Here is a 19,209-nt window from a genome sequence, read left to right on the forward strand (position 1 = left end):
TATGTCAGTGTACTCTGTTCTTCTTAACAAGGCCTGCCCAAAGGAGAAACAAGTTAGCCATAGCCCATCTTACTGGGATATTCTCAGAGCCTAACTGGCCTGGGAGAAGGGAAATACTCAGCTGCAGGACCCTCTAGCTGTCCTGTCCCACCTAAATGGGAGAGAAATGGAGGAGCACTTGGGAAAGTCAAGTTCAGAGGCACATGTTCACTGGAGTTGTACTCTTTTGTGTGTTTCTGTATGGAAATCTGTTTCACTGTCTTCACATTAAAACTCTGTTTCAATAGTTCCCATGAGAGGGCAGTAAAAAAACAAAACAATGACAGTCTAGAAATACCTCAGAGAGACAGAAGAAAAAAATATTGACATGATGGACAAAGTGATTTGTGACCAAGCTTTAAACATAATTGGACTTAAATGAGAAAAATATTGCCGCCCTCCCCCAAAGGGACAGGTCCTCAGGACAATAGTCTCTCCTGGTTCTTAAGTTCCCTCAAGACACTAACTTCGAGTTGTTGTCCAAATCCTGGGAGATATCGTCCACCAGCTCACTCTCGGAGGACTCGTGGGCCATGGACTTGTAGAGCTTACAGGCCACCAGGGCCTTGGCCATGCTCTCCTCGCCTCGCTGCCAGAGGAAGACCGCCATTTTCTGGCGCTTCATCAGCACGGCCCACACCATCAGCTCGTGGAAAGGGTACTGGAACCGACTCACAGCAGGGTCATCCACATCAATGTCAATCTCTTCCTCCTTCTTCTTCTTTTTCTTCTTCTTCCCTTTGGCTGGAGGCTCATCGTCCTGAGAGGAGACAAGTACATTTTTTCATGGTTCTGCCATAAGTGCACAGCAAAGGGTTTCATGACGACCAAAAAAAAGGAAGACCCCTTTGTCAGCATTAATAAAGAGATTTTATAAATACATCTGCTGTTCCCACTTAGTATATTAATTCTTGTGAAAAGAAGCACATGTTTTTTTATAATAAGTAAACCATCTAAACCCAAATGGACTGAAAAGGCATGCTACAGTTTGATGAATTTATACTCCTGGGTTGTCAGGGTTTTGTTTTTTTTTTCCCACAAGCCTTTGAAAACTGAGGGCATACAAATAACAAGCGTAGGTGGGGATGTGGAGAATCCTCCTGCACTGTTGGTGGGAATGCAGGCTGGTGCAGCCGCTGTGGAAAACAGCATGGAGGTTCCTCAAAAAATTAAAAATAGACCTACCCTATGATACAGTAATTCCACTGCTGGGCATTTACTCAAAGAAAACAAAAACACTAATTTGAAAAGATACATGAGCCCCTGCATTTATTGCAGTATTATTTACAATAGCTAAGATGTGAAAGCAACACGTGTCCATCAATAGATGAATGAATAAAGATGTGGTATTTATGCACAATGCAATATTACTCAGCCATCAAAAAGAATGAAATCTTGCCATTTGCAACAACATGGGTGGACATAGAAGGTACTACGCTACATGAAATAAGTCAGACAAAGACTAATACTACATGATTTCACCTACATGTGGAACCTAGAAAAAAAAAACGAATAAATAAGCAGACAAACAAACAAACAAACAAACCCAGACTTATATACAAAGAAAAAACTGGTGGTTGTCAGAGGGGAAGGTGTGGAGGGATGGGTGAAATAAGTAAAGGGGACTCAGGGGTACATACTTCCAGTTATAAAATAAACAAGTCATAGAGAAGAAAAGTACAGCATAGAGAATATAGTCAATAACGTTGTAATAACACCGTATGGTGACCGATGACGACAACGCTTATCGGGGTGAGCACTGAGTAATGCATAGAACTGTTGAATCGGTTGTACACCTGAAACTAATATCACATTGTGTGTCACCTATACTTCAATAATAAATATTTTAAAAAGCCTGAGGACATGCTGCAAAACTGAAACAAAGAATACACTAATATACAAACACACCCCGGGAGAGGTTAAGTTTATTGCCTCGGGGAAGTCTCCCAATATCAATGCTCATTTGCCAGACATAGGTGAACCAGAGATTAATAGGAAAATGTAGAAAGGGATAGAGAAAAATGTCGTAGGTTTCCCTATTAATGTTTAAGGGTAGCAAACATTCCCTTTTAAATGAGCTTTGTCCTTTCATGTGTATGGTGCAAAGGGAAGGCCAAAATTTCCATTTCCTAAAGGGATGATCAAGGATGGTTCTGAAAATAGAACAGGATCCAAAAGAAAGATGTGTAACGACAGAGAGAATTGGGGGCGAAACATGGAAGCAAAATGAAAATTTGTGGGGCTCAGATTATTGCAGGCTAAAACCTCAGTACTCAGTGGAATAATAGATACGGATATTTATTCTTTTGCAGGGGCGCCTGGGTGGCACAGCGGTTAAGCGTCTGCCTTTGGCTCAGGGCGTGGTCCCGGCGTTATGGGATCGAGCCCCACATCAGGCTCTTCCGCTGTGAGCCTGCTTCTTCCTCTCCCACTCCCCCTGCTTGTGTTCCCTCTCTCGCTGGCTGTCTCTATCTCTGTCAAATAAATAAAATCTTTAAAAAAAAAAAAAAACAGCTTTCCCAATTACCGACACTTACTCTTCAATGCCTCAGAGGTTGTGAATTTCTTCCATTCCCTCAGATGAGGAAGTTGTGCCCCAAAGTCTGAATAACTTGCCCACATTCACACAACTGAAGTGGCTGGGCTGGGGGCCTGGCTCTCCAATTCCTATCATACGTTATTCATGGCTGACCTAATTGTTACAGTCTCTTAATGAGTTAGTTGTAACATTTCTACTGAAACTGCCATACCTTGACCTGGATTTAAATGTTTTTTCTAATTTGTCTCCGTAAAACTGCAATTACAGTAATTTAGGGAAGGTTGTTCTATAGAGGTTAAAAATTGCCATATAGAAATTTAAAAATAAACACATAATATACCAAATTGGCCCTGCATCAGGCTCCATGTTGAGGGTGGAGCCGGCTTAAGACTCTCTCTCTCCCTCTGCCCTTCCCACCTCTAAATACACACACACACACACACACACACACACACACACACACACACACACATATTTAAAGAATATACCAAATTAAATAAAAATCCACACATGGCTATAAAATGTTATAAAACATTTCCTTGATCCATTGAAAACAACCTCAATTTTACATCAAACAAATACAACACAAAGAGGGCTACATATATTTGATGACGATATAAAACCAATGAAAACATATCTTACTTACTTCCATTCCTAGAAGTTTAAGAGCTTTAGGCTGCATAATAAAAGAGGAAAAAACATCCAGTTAATCAGATAACTAGTGGTAGTAGCAGTAACGTTAGTAGTACCTTAGCAGTGTTGTTAGTAGGGGACAGAATCCTAGGTTAACAAGTACTTTGTATCATTAACAATTGAGGGCAATACACAAGGAAAGGAAATGCTCTAATATGGAAACTGCTTCTGGACAGCCAAAGTCAGAGAAGAAAGTTGTGCAAACACATGACCCTTATTCCAGGTAGAACAAGAGAGTTCACTAACAGAAATGCAGACACAGAGCTTTCGGGGCTCTATGTGGGGGGCAAGAGGAGGGCTTCATGGAAGATCTGACATTTGGGTTGGGCTTGCAATATGCACGGAATTTTGATCAGGGGAAAGACATGGCTGGTACAATAGTACAATTTGATTTTGGCAGAGGTTTGTGGTCTCCCATGACAGCGTGGAACAGCTCTCAGGCTGTCAGAGAGGCTTGGATGCTGTGATAAAGAGCTTGGCAGTGATTCCTCAGGTGGTGGGGAGCACTGTAAGTATTTGAGCAGGGAGTGCACGGTCCCGTGCTTTGGAAGATGAAGGTGGCTATAGGAGTAGGATGGATTGGAGAAGGCAGACAAGGCAGCCCAGGAGGAAGTCTGTTGCAGACAAAAGACAGGAGCAGATGTAATTGATGGGCCAAGGGCCTGCCTTATTCAGGGGATACAGGCTCTGTGTGAAACAGGGGCATCTCTAAGGACCGTGCAGCCTCACACCTGGATTGCTACAGGAGGAAGGAAAGGTGCACTTGGGGATGGGATGATGAACTTGGCTTTGAACAGGCTGAGTTATACTGGAAAGGACAGCAAGGGACCATAGAACATCACAAGTTCATTTTGTTCTACCCTCTTAGGTCCAAACAAGTTGTTGTAAAGGGTCCGAAAGCTCTTCCGAGTATAATTGCAGCGGTATGCTCCACCCATGAGGTACTCCAGCACAAGCCCTATGTCAATGAGGCTGATGTGGTAATCAGGTGGCAGGTTGCCCTGGAAGAAAAGAAGGTGTGTCTTAGGCCCTGCAAGAATGCATTCCAAGTGTGGTCTTCATTACACACCTTGGATGTAAGTGGACTTTCCTGGCCACCACTTGGGTGTTGAAGTATGGAATGGAGCATTAAGCAATATTTAGTCCATTGCCATATAGCTGAGGGAGATGAAGGGATAAGCCATACTTCAGAAAATGGCTTAAATTTTCCCAGTGAGAAGAGTTAGAAACCCATAAGACTGGAGGGTAGAGCCCTGGGCTTGTCCATGGGCTGGTTCAAGATGGTCTGCAGTGTGCACCTGCAGATGTAGAGGAGATACGGTGCACCTGTCGTGGGACCTCCTTTGTGAGAGCCTATGAGTTGTGTTGAGAAGGTGCTTTGATAGTTGCTTGCAGGGGAGAAGCCAGCTTCAGGAGACTGAAGTCCAGATTTTGTGTTAAGGAGGAAGTGACCTGCATGACGGGAAGGAGGACTCCACAGGAGGCAGTGGGAAGACAGAGTATCCCTCGGACTGGGAATTTCTTAGAGAAAGTACCACACAGTGCCCTGTGACTTTTTGGGGGACCCCCTCAGATTTCAGTAAGAATACACGCCCCACAAAGTGTCTGGTGTGACTGGGAGTCAGTGAAGGGGCAGAGTGTTGCAACAAAATACAACAGGGTATGTTGAGATGAGGTTGGCCAATCATTCATGTCCCTGGACAGCTGACTTATGGAGGCAGAGATGACCAGTCAACTGTAAGGATTTTTTTTTTTTTTTGCTATATGCCATTTATTATTGCTTGTTTAATTTCAAATGGCTGAAATGATGGTGGGAACCCGGGGTCCTTTGCACGGAGAATACACATTCCAAATGTCCTCCCTTTACATTAGAACTGGCCATATTTACCAAATACTTCACTCAGGCATTAAGGAGTTTGTTCAGCTCCTATTGAACTCCTCCCCAACATCAGGGATTCCATTTGTAGAGATAAGGAGGTGCAGCCCTGTCCTCCGTGAGCTCACTGCTCTAGAGGAGGGGGCAAAGCCATAAACAGCAAGTGTGGCCCTGAACTCCTCAACTCTGGGCAGGTGGGAGGGTAAGAGGCACACCTGAGGTAACCAGAAGCAGGTGGAGCAGAAACTGCAGGGGACAAAGATGAAGGGCTCTGCAGACATGAGCAAGGCATGTGTACCCCGTGGTGGGGATGTGACCAGAAAGAGTAGGGGATCTTGATGAACGAGGCCCAGTGGGGTACAATTTCCTTAGAAGACCTTGAACTTCATGAGATTTTGGAGGATTTTAAGTCAGGGAGTCCTGTGACTGGGATGGTCATAGGACGTGGGGCTGGAGGTGGAAAGAGGATACTTGAAGCCATTCAGGTGAGAAATGGTTGGGTATGAACTTGAATAACTGTGGCTTTTGAATGTTTGCTCTTCCTAATCTAAGAAATCTGGGAAATCAGATTCCTAATGCAGGAAGCAAGGGCACTGGTCCCTCTTGGTTCCTGGATCCACTGATAATGCACTGATCCAATGAGTATCTCTAGAAGTTGAATTCTTATATTCTTAGAAGTACACATTTGTATAAAGGATGGCCAGACTACCTAGGACTACAAAAACTCTATTCTCTTTTGAATTATTTTTTCTTGCTCAGAATACGAATACACGTTCCACACTTTGCAAGCCAGGGACTGCATCCTAGAGAAATGAATCACTCACAGGTTGACTCAATCTAATCCTCTAGCCTGTGGCGACATGACAGAACAGAGCGAACGAGATCCTACAGGAACACAGACTGTAAGTAGTTAGTAGCAGGGGAAAGGGGGGAAAACATCTATCACTCACTAATGCGAGAACAAGAAGAACTGCTTCAGCACAGAACACACACAGTGACATGAGGCACGTTCCTTCTGGAAACTGGCTCAGTGAAGGAGCGAGCAGAGGATCTTAAAGTAGATACAGAACACGAGGCTCCACTGACAGAGGGAGGCTCAGGTCAGCGGGAAGATGACACCTCCCTGGCTGTGGCCCCGGGCGTTGCTAATGGTGCCAAAGTGCCATAACCACACAGTCATTCAACACGAGCCTAGCATGCGTGGGGATGAACGTGTGTGTGTGCGTGTGTGTGTGTGTGTGTGTGTGTATTAGTTTTAAGTAAACTCTTCTATGGAGAGAGGAGTTTATTATTTCTGATGCCGCCAATAATATGACAACACATTTTAGAAATTTAAAAATTGCTTTATAAAGTGTCTTATTGAAAGACGCCGTTGAGTAAGAATTACAAAATGACAGACTGACCTTTTTTACATCCCTCACCAGCAAATGAAGTGTGTTTGGTGGACCCAGCCTCTGAAAGAGAAGCATTCAGCCATATTAAATATGTTTTTCTCTTGAACTCTTGCAGCTAAATCCTACCCTACTCTATAGAATTAATGACTTGTGAGAGCTGGAATGTAACGCACTGTCAGTATGTTTCTTTTACAAGATAGGACTGGTTGTGGTTAAGAAGTATCCAACATGGGGCACCTGGGTAGCTCAGTTGTTAAACGTCTGCCTTCAGCTCAGGGCGTGATCCCAGCGTTCTGGGATCGAGCCCCACATCAGGCTCCTCAGCTGGGAACCCACTTCTTCGTCTCCTACTCCCCCTGCTTGTGTTCCCTCTCTCTCTGGCTGTCTCTCTCTGTCAAATAAATAAATAAATAAAATCTTAAAAAAAAAAGAAGTATCCAACATGTTCAAAAATATGTTAATTACTTTCTATTGAATTATTTTGAAGGGCATCTTATGGTGTGCAATATTGTGTGAAAAATTCAGCAAGGACCAAACAACTGCTGAGGACCATTTTCACTATGTGAAATTTTAGAATGGGGACAGAGAATGTAAATTCTCAAAATCCACATTGTAATAATAATATACGCCAAGGGGATTTCGCCCATATACTTGCATTCTCAGATAGTGGAGCTCTTTGCTGTGAAAGCTTAGTGAAAGCTTAGTTGTACATTTTTCACTGAAGCTGCCTAAAAAGGTAGGGGTCCCAAGGAACTGCTCATCCTGGTAACTTTTCACTCCGCTAATGACTGAGGATGTGAGATTTCCTCTTTATATAAACTAGTCTTCATATACCACACCTGGGTTCTTATTGCAGCTGTCTGGCGATGCATGGCAGTAGTTGGTAAGGACATGAACCTAAGCAGTGGCCAGTGTGGGTGAGAACAGCCACCTGTCATTAAATGATGGGCCTCCCAGTGGAAACCAGTGCCCCATTGATTCTGTGCTCATCTAAGGGCACTTATGCAAAATATGCACTGGTGATAAATATAATCCATCGGCTAGCTCCCCTCTGCCCTCCCTCCTTCGAGAACACTCACTGTGTTGTAAAGCTCTTCCAGCCTTGGGATGGTAAGAAAGTGTTGCATGTTCACTCCATTTTCAATCAGGAGCTTCACGAAATCCACTCGATCTAGGACTAAAGCATCCAGCATGGCTTGTTCCAGAGCATTTACCTGAACGAAACAACAGGAGGGAGCTGCTGAGTGGCCTCTCAGAGGGACTCCAGCAAGACACAGACTAGAAGCATCTGGCAAAACGCAGTCTGACCGCCCCCCTGCCCCCGCTGGACCCTAGAGCATGCTGAACCTGGTTCTCTTTGCAGTAAACACACCCCATCTCCCTCTTTTTTCTCAGTTTAGCCCCTACCTTTCCTATCACAGTATCAAATCTTGATAAAAGGAGAAAAGTAAGTGCTTCTCTCCTCTTCGAAACAAATTGAAGAGGATTCAAAATTACAGCCAAACTGGTGTTGCTCTCTCCAGTTTCAATTTTGTTTGAATTAAAATGGAGTTTATTTGCTTTTCTATTGAAATAAAGATGGGAAAGAAAAACCATATAAGCTGTAGTATTTTTTGCAAAATGCAACTACAACCAAGCTCCGGACTCCATAAACAATGTATTCTGAGGTGGTGGATTGTAATATTTTATATGCTATTATCTATTGTGTGTGCTTCTGTCCTTCAAAAATGATGGAACCTGCAGCATACAGTGTAATGTGAAGCCTTCTGGAGAGAGCAGCTGGGGAGAGTTTGTCTTCTTGACTGAGGATGGCTGCATGCTAGCCGGGTGGGACTCGCGGGCACACAGCGTGCCACGAGGGTTAGTGGCCGTGCCAATGCCCGTCACATGTCACTGCAGAGGCCCAGCACCTTCCTTGCCCGTGTCCTCAGAGCAGCAAGCCGGGAACACCATGCAGCATGCGGCTCAGCCTCCTGGCCCAGTCAAGTGCTGTTACCTGCACATCCCAGTCGTGGGCTCCTTCTTCTGTTCCCGGAACTGTGTTTGTTTTGTAATAATTGGTTTGTTTCCCATGTTTTCAGGCATCAAGCATCTACGTGTCTGCCAGGCAGAGAGAGCCAATGTTGGGAACCTCCCTGAGGGGCTTCATTCTCCCACAAAGCAAGAATTTTTGGCATTTGTGAAACCTGCCATAGCCTTTTGAAATATTGACACTATCCCATCAGTGCTCTGCCAATGCCTCCCGGCACTCAGGGCCTCTGTAGGGCTGAAGTAAGGACAACAGCGACTGACCCCTTTCCCTGGAGAAAGTATAACCGACTCGTGATCGCCTTGATCTCAGGAAAGGGGAGCGAAGACTGCACGTACCCAGTTCAGCAGCTCGATCTTCCGGGGGTCGGTTTCTTCCTCTACCTCCTCTTTCACTTTCCCTTTCTTCTTGCCTTTTCCTTTCCCTCTTCCCCCCTTGGTGGTTGCTGTTGGTGGCTTCTTTTCTTTCTCCGTGACCTTGTTATCCGTCGGGGGCGCCAGGCTTCCCAGGGGCTGCAGTCCACAGCAAACAGAGTTGGGAAAAGATGTTAAAGCTGCATCAAAAACTAATGATGTACTGTATGGTGACTAACATAACATAATAAAAAATTAAAAAAAAAAAAGCTGCCGTTTGCCCCAAGACAGGCACATGGGCCCCCCTCACCTCTGGGTGCACACATGTGCACACGCACATGCATGCACGTATAAGCACACAGGCACCCATGCACAAACATGCACACACGTGCACATGCGAGCACACGCACAAGTGCACGCACACACTTGGTCATTGCAGGCCCGCCACCTGCAGGAGGAGGCCCTGATACCATGAACCACTGTTACTCATGTGTTTGACGAAGCACATTTATGTACTTAAAGTGGATGACATTTTGATTCACGTGTGTTTTGCCCAAAGGAAAGATGCTGAGAGGTAAGTTCAAAGGCACCAAAGGCAAGTTGCTAATGTAGAAAGAAGGAAATGATTGTGAAGGGATCAGAGACAATGGGTATATCTGGTATACCCGAGGACGCCTGTTTGGATAGAACCGTGACTGAGTTTATTGGTGGTTAAAGAAGGCCTCCTGGGTGTTACTGAGGTGAATGCAATGTGGTGACAGACTGACTGCATCAAAGGAAGAATTTGTTCCACTCAGAAGAGGAGGGAGTGCAGAAGTGGGACTTGGCCCCTGGACCTATCTTCTGGCCACATGGAGAACATGACGGGGGAGGAGAGGACGGGAATACAGCCCTGGTGCAGACACAGTGACACCAACATTGAAACAAAGTTGCCTCCTCCAGCTGCTGTCTTATCTTGCCAGACTTGCCCTGTCCTCTGGCCAAACTCTTCTGGTGAACCTCATGCAAAGTCTCCATCCCCTCCCTTCCCACATTCTGCTGCACGTACCCCATGCTGCTTCTTCCCATCTGTCCATGGCTCTGGCCGTGGCCACGGATGGCTGTTCTGGTGTCACCCGACAGGTGTTTCCCAGTCCTTCTCATGCTGGGCTCTTAGTGCATCTGGGACTCTGCTGCCTGCTTCCTCCTCAAGCCTCTTCTCCCTGATTCTCAGGCAGTGCACGCTCTGTTTTCCTATCAGGCCACTGCTTCTCAGCATAGGCTGTAAATGCTGAGGCTCTTTAGGGCTCTGTCCTCAGCCCCCTTCCTTTCTTCTGTATGCTCCCTTGACAACCTTGTCAAGGCCCATTCTGCCAGTCCCCATGTATTTGCACATGACCTGTCCTTTCTAGCCTCAGTCCATGTCTCTCCCTAGAGTTCCTCCTGCCAACTTAGCACCTCTACTTGGATGTTCAAAGGCTCTTTCAGCTCATAATGTCCAAAACCACACTCAAAACCACTCCCTCCAACCTATTCATCTTCCAGTGTCCTTTAACTCAGTGAAGTGGCAAGCCAGAGAATTGAGGATGATTGCTGACATCTCACTCCCCTCACTGCCCTCCTCCATGATTAATCTGTCTCAAAGTGCAATTGTGTTTAATCCTAAATATTGCTTTATTCTGTCCTATTTTTGACTTCTCTGCCTCTGATCTAGCCCAAGGTGATGTCTCTCTCCTGAATTACTTCAATAGCCTATTAAGAGGGCTCCTTCCATCTGCCATTGTACCCACCCAATGCATTTTCCACATTAAATACAGAACGATCCTAATGATGTAAATGAGACCATGCAACTCTCCTGCTTCAAATCCTTAAGGAGGGCAGGGCAGAGATTGTATTGAGGACATCATGCATATTTGTGTGGTTCCTGATCAACACAGAGATGTGGGTGAATGTCCTGGCTGACTCCTCATGCGGACAAGACTATTACAATCCTCACGGAAAAACTGACACAGCATTCAACAAATGGTGTTGGGGAAACTGGACATTCTCATGCAAAAGAATGAAGCTGGACCCTTATCTAACATAGTATATAAAAATTAACCCAAAATGGATCAAAAATCTAAATGTAAAAGCTAAAACTACAAAACTCTTGGAAAAAAACTAAGGCAAAGCTTCATGACATTGGATTTGGCAATGACTTCTTGGATATGGTGCCAAAGGCAGCGAAAGAAAAAATAGGCAAATGGGACTGCATCAAAATTAACAACTTGTGCATCAAAAGACAGTATCAACAGAGTAAAGACAACACACCTAATGAAGAAAATACTTGCAAATCACATATCTGATAGGAGGTTAATATCTAGAATTTATAGAGAACTCCTAAAACTCAACAACAGCAAAACCCAGACTGACTCAAAAATCAAGAAAAGAACTTGAATAGGCATTTCTTAAAAGAAGATCTGCAAATGCCCAAGCACATGAAAAGATGCTCAATATCATTAATCATTAAAGAAATGCAAATCAAAACCACAATGAGAGGACCCCTATCAGAAACGAGTGTTGGCAAGAATGTGGCAAAATTGGAATCCTGTGCACTGTTGGAGGAAATGTAAAATGGTACAGCTCCCATCGAAAAGTTTGGCAGCTCCTCAAAAAAACTAAAAATAGAATAACCATATGATCCAACAATTCCATTTCTGAGTATATATCCAAAATAATTGAAAACAGGGTCTCAAAGAAGTATTTGTGCATCCATGTTCATAGCAGTGTTATTAAAAATAGCCAAAATGTGGAAGCAACCCAAGTGTCCACTGATGGATGAATGGATAAGAAAATGTGGCCTATACATACAACAGAATAAATTAAGCCTTAAAAAGGAAGAAAATCCTAATACATACCAGAACAGGAATGAACCTCGAGTATATTAAGCCAAGTGAAATAAGTCAGCCACAAAAGGATAAATACTGTGTGATTTCACTTGTATGAGGTATTTAGAGAGGTCAAATTCATAGTGACAGAAAGTAGAATGCGGTGCCAGGAGCTGGGGGAAGTAGGAAAGGGGGAGTTATTGTTTCACAGGTATAGAATTTTAGTTTGACAAGATGAAGAATCTGTGGATGGATGGTGATGGTTGCACTACAATGTGAATGTTTAATGACACTGAACTGTACTCTTCAAAGTGTTTAAGATGCTAAATTTTATTTAGATGTCTTTTACTGCAATAAACAGATTGGGTGAAAAAAAGCAAAACAGGATGACACAGCAGTTGAGGTAACAAAGGGCGAAAGACCAGAAGGAACCTAAACATTTCCAGGCATCTTATTCTGAAGAGTTTCAAGCATCCCTATGGAGAGTTCACGTGGGGAGAAACTGAGGTCAACAACCAGCATCAACTTGCCAACTATTTAGTGAGCCATCCTGAAGTGGGTCCTCCAGCCCCAGTCAAGCCTTCAAATGAGTGCAGCCCAAGCCTATAGCTTAATTACAATCTCATGAGAGCCCCTGAGCCTGAACTATCCACCCGAGCCACTCCCAAATTCCTGACCCACAGACCCTGTGTGAGATAATATTTATTGTTGCTCAGAAAAAGAAAAGTGCTTAAGTTGTTCCCCAAACTCTCAGCCCCAGCCTTCTGTCCTGTACCAGGTCTGCAGTGCTGTGTAATGCATGGCTCCTGGTTGACTTGCAGCCTCCTCCTGAGTCACCCCCTGCTCACTCTGCATTTCAGCCACACTGGCCTTTTTTACTTCTTCAATAAATTATTTGAAAATGTCCAGTTCTTTCTTGCCTCAAGGCCCTTTACATGCTCTTCTCTCTGTGTGGAGGGTGCTTGCCCCTCAGTCTTCACCAGCCAGCATCTATTCTCCTGTTAGGTCTCAGTGTTAGTTCTACTTTTCCAGCATGGTCTTCCCTGGTGTCTCAATAAAAATGTAGCCCTCCCATCCCCCACATTCTGTCTCATGGAAATGTGCATTTTTCCTTCTTAGCAATTACTATATTTTATATTCCAATATTTATTCATTTGGTCATCTGTTTCTTGCCTGCTTCCCTTTTCTAGCCCACCCTTCCACACCATGTCCATACCAACACCATACAGAGAGTTCTGCAAGTGCTGTGGCAGGTCTGTTTTATTCACCCCTGTGTCCCCAGAACCTAGCACAGTGGCCCAGCACACAGGAAGTGGTTGACCAACATTTGATAAGTGAATGAATGAGTAAAAACACGGATTTTTAAAAAAGTTTGGTTTAGTTCAAGAAAGCCAAAGAAGAGATTAGTTCTACCATTTGCTGTTGCTGGGTGAACGAGAGGAACAGGATCCCTCCTCTTCTAACTTCTGTCTTTGCCATTGGAGAGAATTAAAGATGGAGTAGATGTGGTCAGGCATTGTAAGAGAATTTCTAGATGCTCAAACAAGCTCACCCATTCTTCCTTCAAGGGTCACACCCTAGAATTCTAAGAGCATGGTTGGTAATCTTAGAGAGGTAGCTTTTGGCCTGGGTCAGTAGAATTCTTTATCTTGAGGAGGGGCTTCAGGGGCTGCCTGGGGGGAGGTAACCAATGGGGTGGGCTTGGCTCTTATCTGCTATATATGTTGCTGCTCTACTCAAGATGCCACTTGTAGAAAGGGCTCTTCTAACTAAAGTACCTTGAAAACAACCATTTTGGAGGAATCACAAATAATAAGAGAGGTGTGACAGGCTGGAGAGAGGGTAGGTAGGGTACTTATAGCATTTGAGTAGGCTGAGAGGAAAGTGAGATGGTAAGTATATCAGGTGACACAATTTCAATTTTAAATATGTTGATAGGTTGACATGTTGGACTGAATCTAGCAAGTTGAGATGTAACAAGGAATGATGTCTTCCACCCAGGTCCACCTGGGCCCAAGAACAGCTAACATCAGAACTGCAAGATGTGGTTTATTAGCTGTGAGCATGGTAAAACTCTTGGGAATTTCTGCAGGTGGAAACTTAGTACAAGTGAAGGACTATATATTGCCATATTACTAAAAGAGTAGCTCCAGCACGGGGCAGGTGGCAGTCCTACTCTGGGCTGTGGATAAAGGATGACATGGACCATGTCTGGAGAGAGGAAATTCCTCTTTGCAACCTCAAATACAGGTGAAACAATCACTTGTTGAGGGTGTTGTTCATAATATTCCTTTATTATCCTTTTAATGTCCATGGGGTCTGTATTGATATTCCCTCTTTCATTTCTGACATTAGTATTCTCAGCTTGCCTGGCTAGAGGCTTATTAATTTTATTGATCTTTTCAAATAACCAGATTTTGATTTGTTGATTTTCTCTATTGATTTCCTTTTTTCAATGTTATTGATTTGTGCTTTAATTTTTATTCTAATATATGCATTCAGTGCTAGAAATTTCCCTCTAGGCAGTGCTTTTGTTGCATGCCACAAATTTTGTTAAGTTGTATTTTCGTTTTCATTTAGTTGAAAATATTTTTACATTTCTCTTGAGACTTCTTCTCTGATCTATATGCTATTGAGAAGTATGATGAGTAAACTTGGGAAAATATGTTTAACTTCTTGGGAGCATCATTTTTTTCCCATGCTATAAAATGAGGACAATCAGATCTATTTCAGAGTTGTGAAGGCTGATCCAGTAATGCTTATGGATGTGAACACGTGGGGTAGAGCACAGTGTATGATCTAAACATCAGGCATTATTACCAATTTCTACTTTGAATTTAAGATTCTAGTTCATGCGTTTTACCAAGGGCAAGCCCTTGCCTACAGATGGAAGCCAAAGGGTTCTCATCCTGAAAAATAAGCAGACATTTCTTTCTGTTTCAGAAATCTCAGGGAGGCTGGCCAAGGTTTGTAGATTTTTGTCTTTAAAATGGGCAGTGGTCTAGAGGTCCTCAAACCTTGTTCTTGGATGCTCAGACTGAGTTTGGCCTATTCCCTTAAAAAAATTGCTAGTCCAAGTTTTGTGACTCAATATAAATATATTACCTTGTTATATGTACATGTCAAACACTACTCCCTCTCTCTCTGCTGTTGTTATGTTTTTTTTTAACAAATCCCTTTATTTTTTTAAAAGATTTTATTTATTTATTTGACACAGAGACAGTCAGTGAGAGAGGGAACACAGCAGGGGGAGTGTGAGAGGAAGAAGCAAGCTCCTAGCGGAGGAGCCTGATGTGGGGCTCGATCCCAGAACACCGGGATCACGCCCTGAGCCGAAGGCAGACGCTTAATGACTGCACCACCCAGGCGCCCCTTAACAAATCCCTTTAACAAAGAGTTTTGTTGGGACAGTTTTGATTTTTGTACTTAACAAAAAATATAGATAGACGAATATTGACTAGTTAAATATAAACAAATCAGACCTAAGATTACTTTGTCTTGTGATAATTATCAAGTCCTCCCTACCATGAGTTCTCAATTATGTCAAGAATTCTAGAAACACTATAGATTCACAGCCACATAGTTAATCGAGTGCTTCAACCATTACAGGAAGATTTTGGAGACCATATACTGCATCGTGGGAAGACAGAAGGATTTGGGTTCCAGGTTGCAGTCTTGATCACATCTCCTGCTTGCCCTCTCTCCCCATGGAAATGACTGCAGAAGACTATGATAAAGGAAAATCTATCTCAAGAAGAGGCAGACAAGAGCTATTAACAAATTTCTGGAAATACTGGTGGGCAGTTAAAACCATGAAGAGGAAGCTGAAGCCCAGAAGGAGTAATGTGGAGGTAGCCGTAGAGGTGGGACCAGATTTTTAGAGGATGAGAGTTAGTGGGGGGTGGAAAGCATGGTGATTCACGGAAGGACTGTCTACAGAGCAGGAGACCACTCATCCCCTCTTGTGTGCCACGCCACGACCCCAGCGGGCAGGTGCAGAGCAATTGCATTCCTGGGTTTCATCCCCAGGCAGAAACTGAAGAACAGCTGCTAAAGAATTGGAAGGACCTGCTTGGAGAGGCCCGGAGCCTCACTAGTCTGTCCCAATCTGCACATGGCAAAGCGAAGCCGTTCAGAGGCCAAGTAGGCTTCCTGTACTAATTAGTCACATCCCTCACTCTGAGATGGGGATGGACAAACCAGGATTTGCAACAGAAAAAGACAAAATGATCTTAATGGGAACAGCTGACCGGGAGAAAAACAGAGATAATTTAGGGAACAGAAGAGGACTTAACAAAAATCCGATTTCCATCCTCAGGTATTGCGTCCATGAGATGAAAACAGGCTGGCATGAAAATGGAACTATCAGGAAGGAAGAGCACCTAGAGCTGTTCACCACACATGCTCATTCTGCACACACCCTCACCCCCACGCACAACCGCATCTCACACACGAACATCCTCTCACACATTACACGTACTACACACACAGAGAGATACCACACACATGCTAAACCCTACATGTACATCACATTACACATATCACACGCCTACATATGTGCTACACACACACACACACACACACACACACACACACACACACACACACGATTCTCTAGGCCTCCAGGGTACCATGGAACAGAATTTAAAAAAAAAACAATGCTGTCAATGCAATCATTGTATTTAATTTTAATGGGCTATTTTCTTTCTTCTTTTTTTGAAAAGTGTAAGCCCCACTTTTCACCAGCAGAGAGAAAATATTTACTGTTTATTTCTTCGAGAGCACTGGTTTAAATCTGTAATTACTGCTAGTAGCTCTTCTGGCTGGTTCTTTGAAGTTAAATAGCAACATCTCCTAGTGACCCTAATGGATTACACATTGTATCATCAGAAACCCCAGATAATTTCCTAAGATCCACGTCACGAGGGAGAACATACTAATATATCTTCTGGACAAGGTCATGGTAAATGGTATAAAATGAAAAACACTTATTTTCACCGGCCAGTGGGGCCCAAAGACAAAGATCTGGCTTCGTGCTATGTCGACGCGGTTCCAAGCCAGGGCCAAGCTCAGCTGGTCTGGGGCCGATGCATTTGTTCCTGGAAAGGCAAGAAATGAGGCTTTTCTCACTCCAGGCCTGGACCGCTCTGGTTTGGCAGGTGCTGGGTGGTGAGCACGGGCTTCCCTGGGTTGGTTCACACTAGCCTGGAACCAAGCACTCCTGTCTTTTCTCTTGCCCCTGAGTGATTACTCAGGCCCCAAAGCTAAGAACTTCATATTCTCAAAGAGTTGCCTGGGAGGAGGTTAGAGGCAAACTCCTTCCATGCCTGCCTGGCTTGGTCTCCCTGGAAAGGATAGAGGAGGCACCCGGTGACTCCAGGACCCTCATCTGCAAGAAGGCAGGAGCCCTGGGACTGCCCTGACATCTGCCAGGCCAGGGCAAGGGGTGAGTACAGGCCAAGAGCAGCCAGCCCCCAGTTGCAGGGAGACCAGCACAGGACTACCAGGCAGCTGGCCAGATGGTGACATTCCCCTCTTTCATTCCTGCCCTCTTATCCTCCCAGAGTAGCCAAGAGGCAGGGAGGAAATGTGTGTCCTGGAGCGACCCCGTATGTGGCCAGGTGACAGCCTGTCATTAGGAGTGGGATGGGGAAATTGAACACAACACTGTGAGATGCAGTGATAACAAATGAAAAATGGTTCATGGTCACCTCTACGAGGAAACCCTTAATGATAGACAGATAGAAACTGGTCTGACTTCAACCCATCACAGGCTGTTGGCACCCACAGAAAACACCCCTTCCCGGAAAACCCATTGTAAGCTTTCTCATTCTGCCATGGCTTCATACTAAGATAACTCTAGGCAGCCTGGTGGGCTCGGGATCTATCACCAACAGACACAGTTCCTGGCGGGAGAAGAGGGAGTGGGGCTTCCCGGCCATAAGCAAAGTCCCAGGCTAGGCCAGCACCAAGAGGCCAGCAGTCGCTGTTTCCTGAGAGCTCACCTTTTAACAGGGCGGTTAAAATTGCCATCTCGACGTCTTGCTGACCCTCAGCACCCATTCTAAACACGGTGACCTGAAAACAGGTTAATCGTGAAAAGACTAGGTAAAGCCAAGTTGCAGATGAAAGGGAGAATCGGGGTGTTTTTTTAGAAAGGATGACAGAGCCTGACATGGAATGCAATAATTCTGAGAGTGCAACAATTTTAAACCAGGTGCCTTTCATTTCCACAAGTGACAGCATTGCTCCTCCAGGCTCTGAGGACTTGCCTTGGTCCCTATTTTATGATTTTACCCAATCTGCTTCAACACCCTCAGGAGGAAAGAGCCCAGTCAGGATCTAGGTACTCCAATATCTAAATCGCTATCGGAGATGGCACAATCATTTCTACTCAGAAGCATGCTCCATTTGTAGGAAATGTGTAGATTTAGAATTTTGAAGGGGCTGCCTTATGTGTGTATTCCTCTCCCAGCATAATTAGGGAGGGCGAGGAGTGGGAAATAATTACTCTATTTGGAAAGTGAAGGGGTAGAATTTTGTAAGCACATCTAAAAGGCTGTGTCTGTCACTCCTCAGGCCTTTACATATGATTAATGTCATAAACCTCAGAACTGGTGTAATGTGGCATGGTGTCACCTGATGTTTGCTAAGATCTGAAAGCACCCGGGGTGGGTGGGGGGTGTCCCTCCTCTGCGCATGGGTATTTTGCTTTCATCACGTGGGTATAACGGTCAATTTGGTAGGGGTTTGTAAACTGCCCCTTGGAAAAGCCTGACCTAAAATATGAGCAAGTCCATCATGCACACATGGGCAGAATTAGCAAGGAAACATAATTCTCTCTGTGGAGCCTGGTTTGGAAATAAACTCAAGACACTTACGAGTTCTTTCTTTTTCATGCACTCCATTATAATTGCAAACAGCTGATGTGATTGTGTCTTGTTGTAATTAAATGTTTTCTGAATGGTAACTAGAAGCTGATCCTTGAGGGATTCGTTTATTACCCTGTTCCAAGGAAACGTGAAAGAGAAGAAAACAGCACGAGTTAAATCTGTACGTGAATAAATCAGACAACTCTATGTCCGTCTGGTGTCTTTGACTTGAAACTTTACCATTGGAGGGTATCCCAGGCTAGGAGACAAAAAGGGACCGCAGTCAAAAACTGCATTCACACGTGTCCTAAATTCCAGGCTTGTTGAAAACCTTATAAGGGAAAATGAAGTTGGAAGAGACTGTATTCCTCCAGAGAAAGAATTCCGTAAGAAACATCAGGCTCTTGACAGCTCCCTCACATGCTGACCTCAGAAAATGAGAGAGATCTAGTAAACCTTCATTATTTAGCATTTTTGGAATGGCTAAATGTATCACTGAAAGTTTTCTTCTTGGCCTAACAAGAAGGCAGTTAAAAACCCACCCTCTGTAACATGTCAGAAATCCTAC

The 19,209-nt window shown here is 44.2% G+C and overlaps 1 protein-coding gene across 1 annotated transcript in view; it reads right to left on the reverse strand.

Moving 5' to 3' along the window:
• Positions 1 to 19,209, reverse strand: part of TRPM1 (transient receptor potential cation channel subfamily M member 1) — a 70,225-nt gene that overhangs the window by 40,534 nt on the left and 10,482 nt on the right. Inside the window, exons 8-16 of the mRNA XM_087856558.1 lie at positions 18,651 to 18,774; positions 17,775 to 17,847; positions 16,768 to 16,868; positions 8,909 to 9,082; positions 7,621 to 7,755; positions 6,551 to 6,601; positions 4,132 to 4,272; positions 3,225 to 3,254; positions 507 to 799 (exon numbers count right to left, since the gene is read on the reverse strand). Coding sequence (XP_087712684.1) covers positions 507 to 799; positions 3,225 to 3,254; positions 4,132 to 4,272; positions 6,551 to 6,601; positions 7,621 to 7,755; positions 8,909 to 9,082; positions 16,768 to 16,868; positions 17,775 to 17,847; positions 18,651 to 18,774 — 1,122 coding nt within the window. The remainder of the gene's footprint in view (positions 1 to 506; positions 800 to 3,224; positions 3,255 to 4,131; positions 4,273 to 6,550; positions 6,602 to 7,620; positions 7,756 to 8,908; positions 9,083 to 16,767; positions 16,869 to 17,774; positions 17,848 to 18,650; positions 18,775 to 19,209) is intronic.

This window comes from Ursus americanus, chromosome 28 (assembly GCF_024610735.1).
Source record: "Ursus americanus isolate L20-20 chromosome 28, mUrsAme1.1.p, whole genome shotgun sequence".
In the NCBI taxonomy this organism is placed as follows: Eukaryota; Metazoa; Chordata; class Mammalia; order Carnivora; family Ursidae; genus Ursus; species Ursus americanus.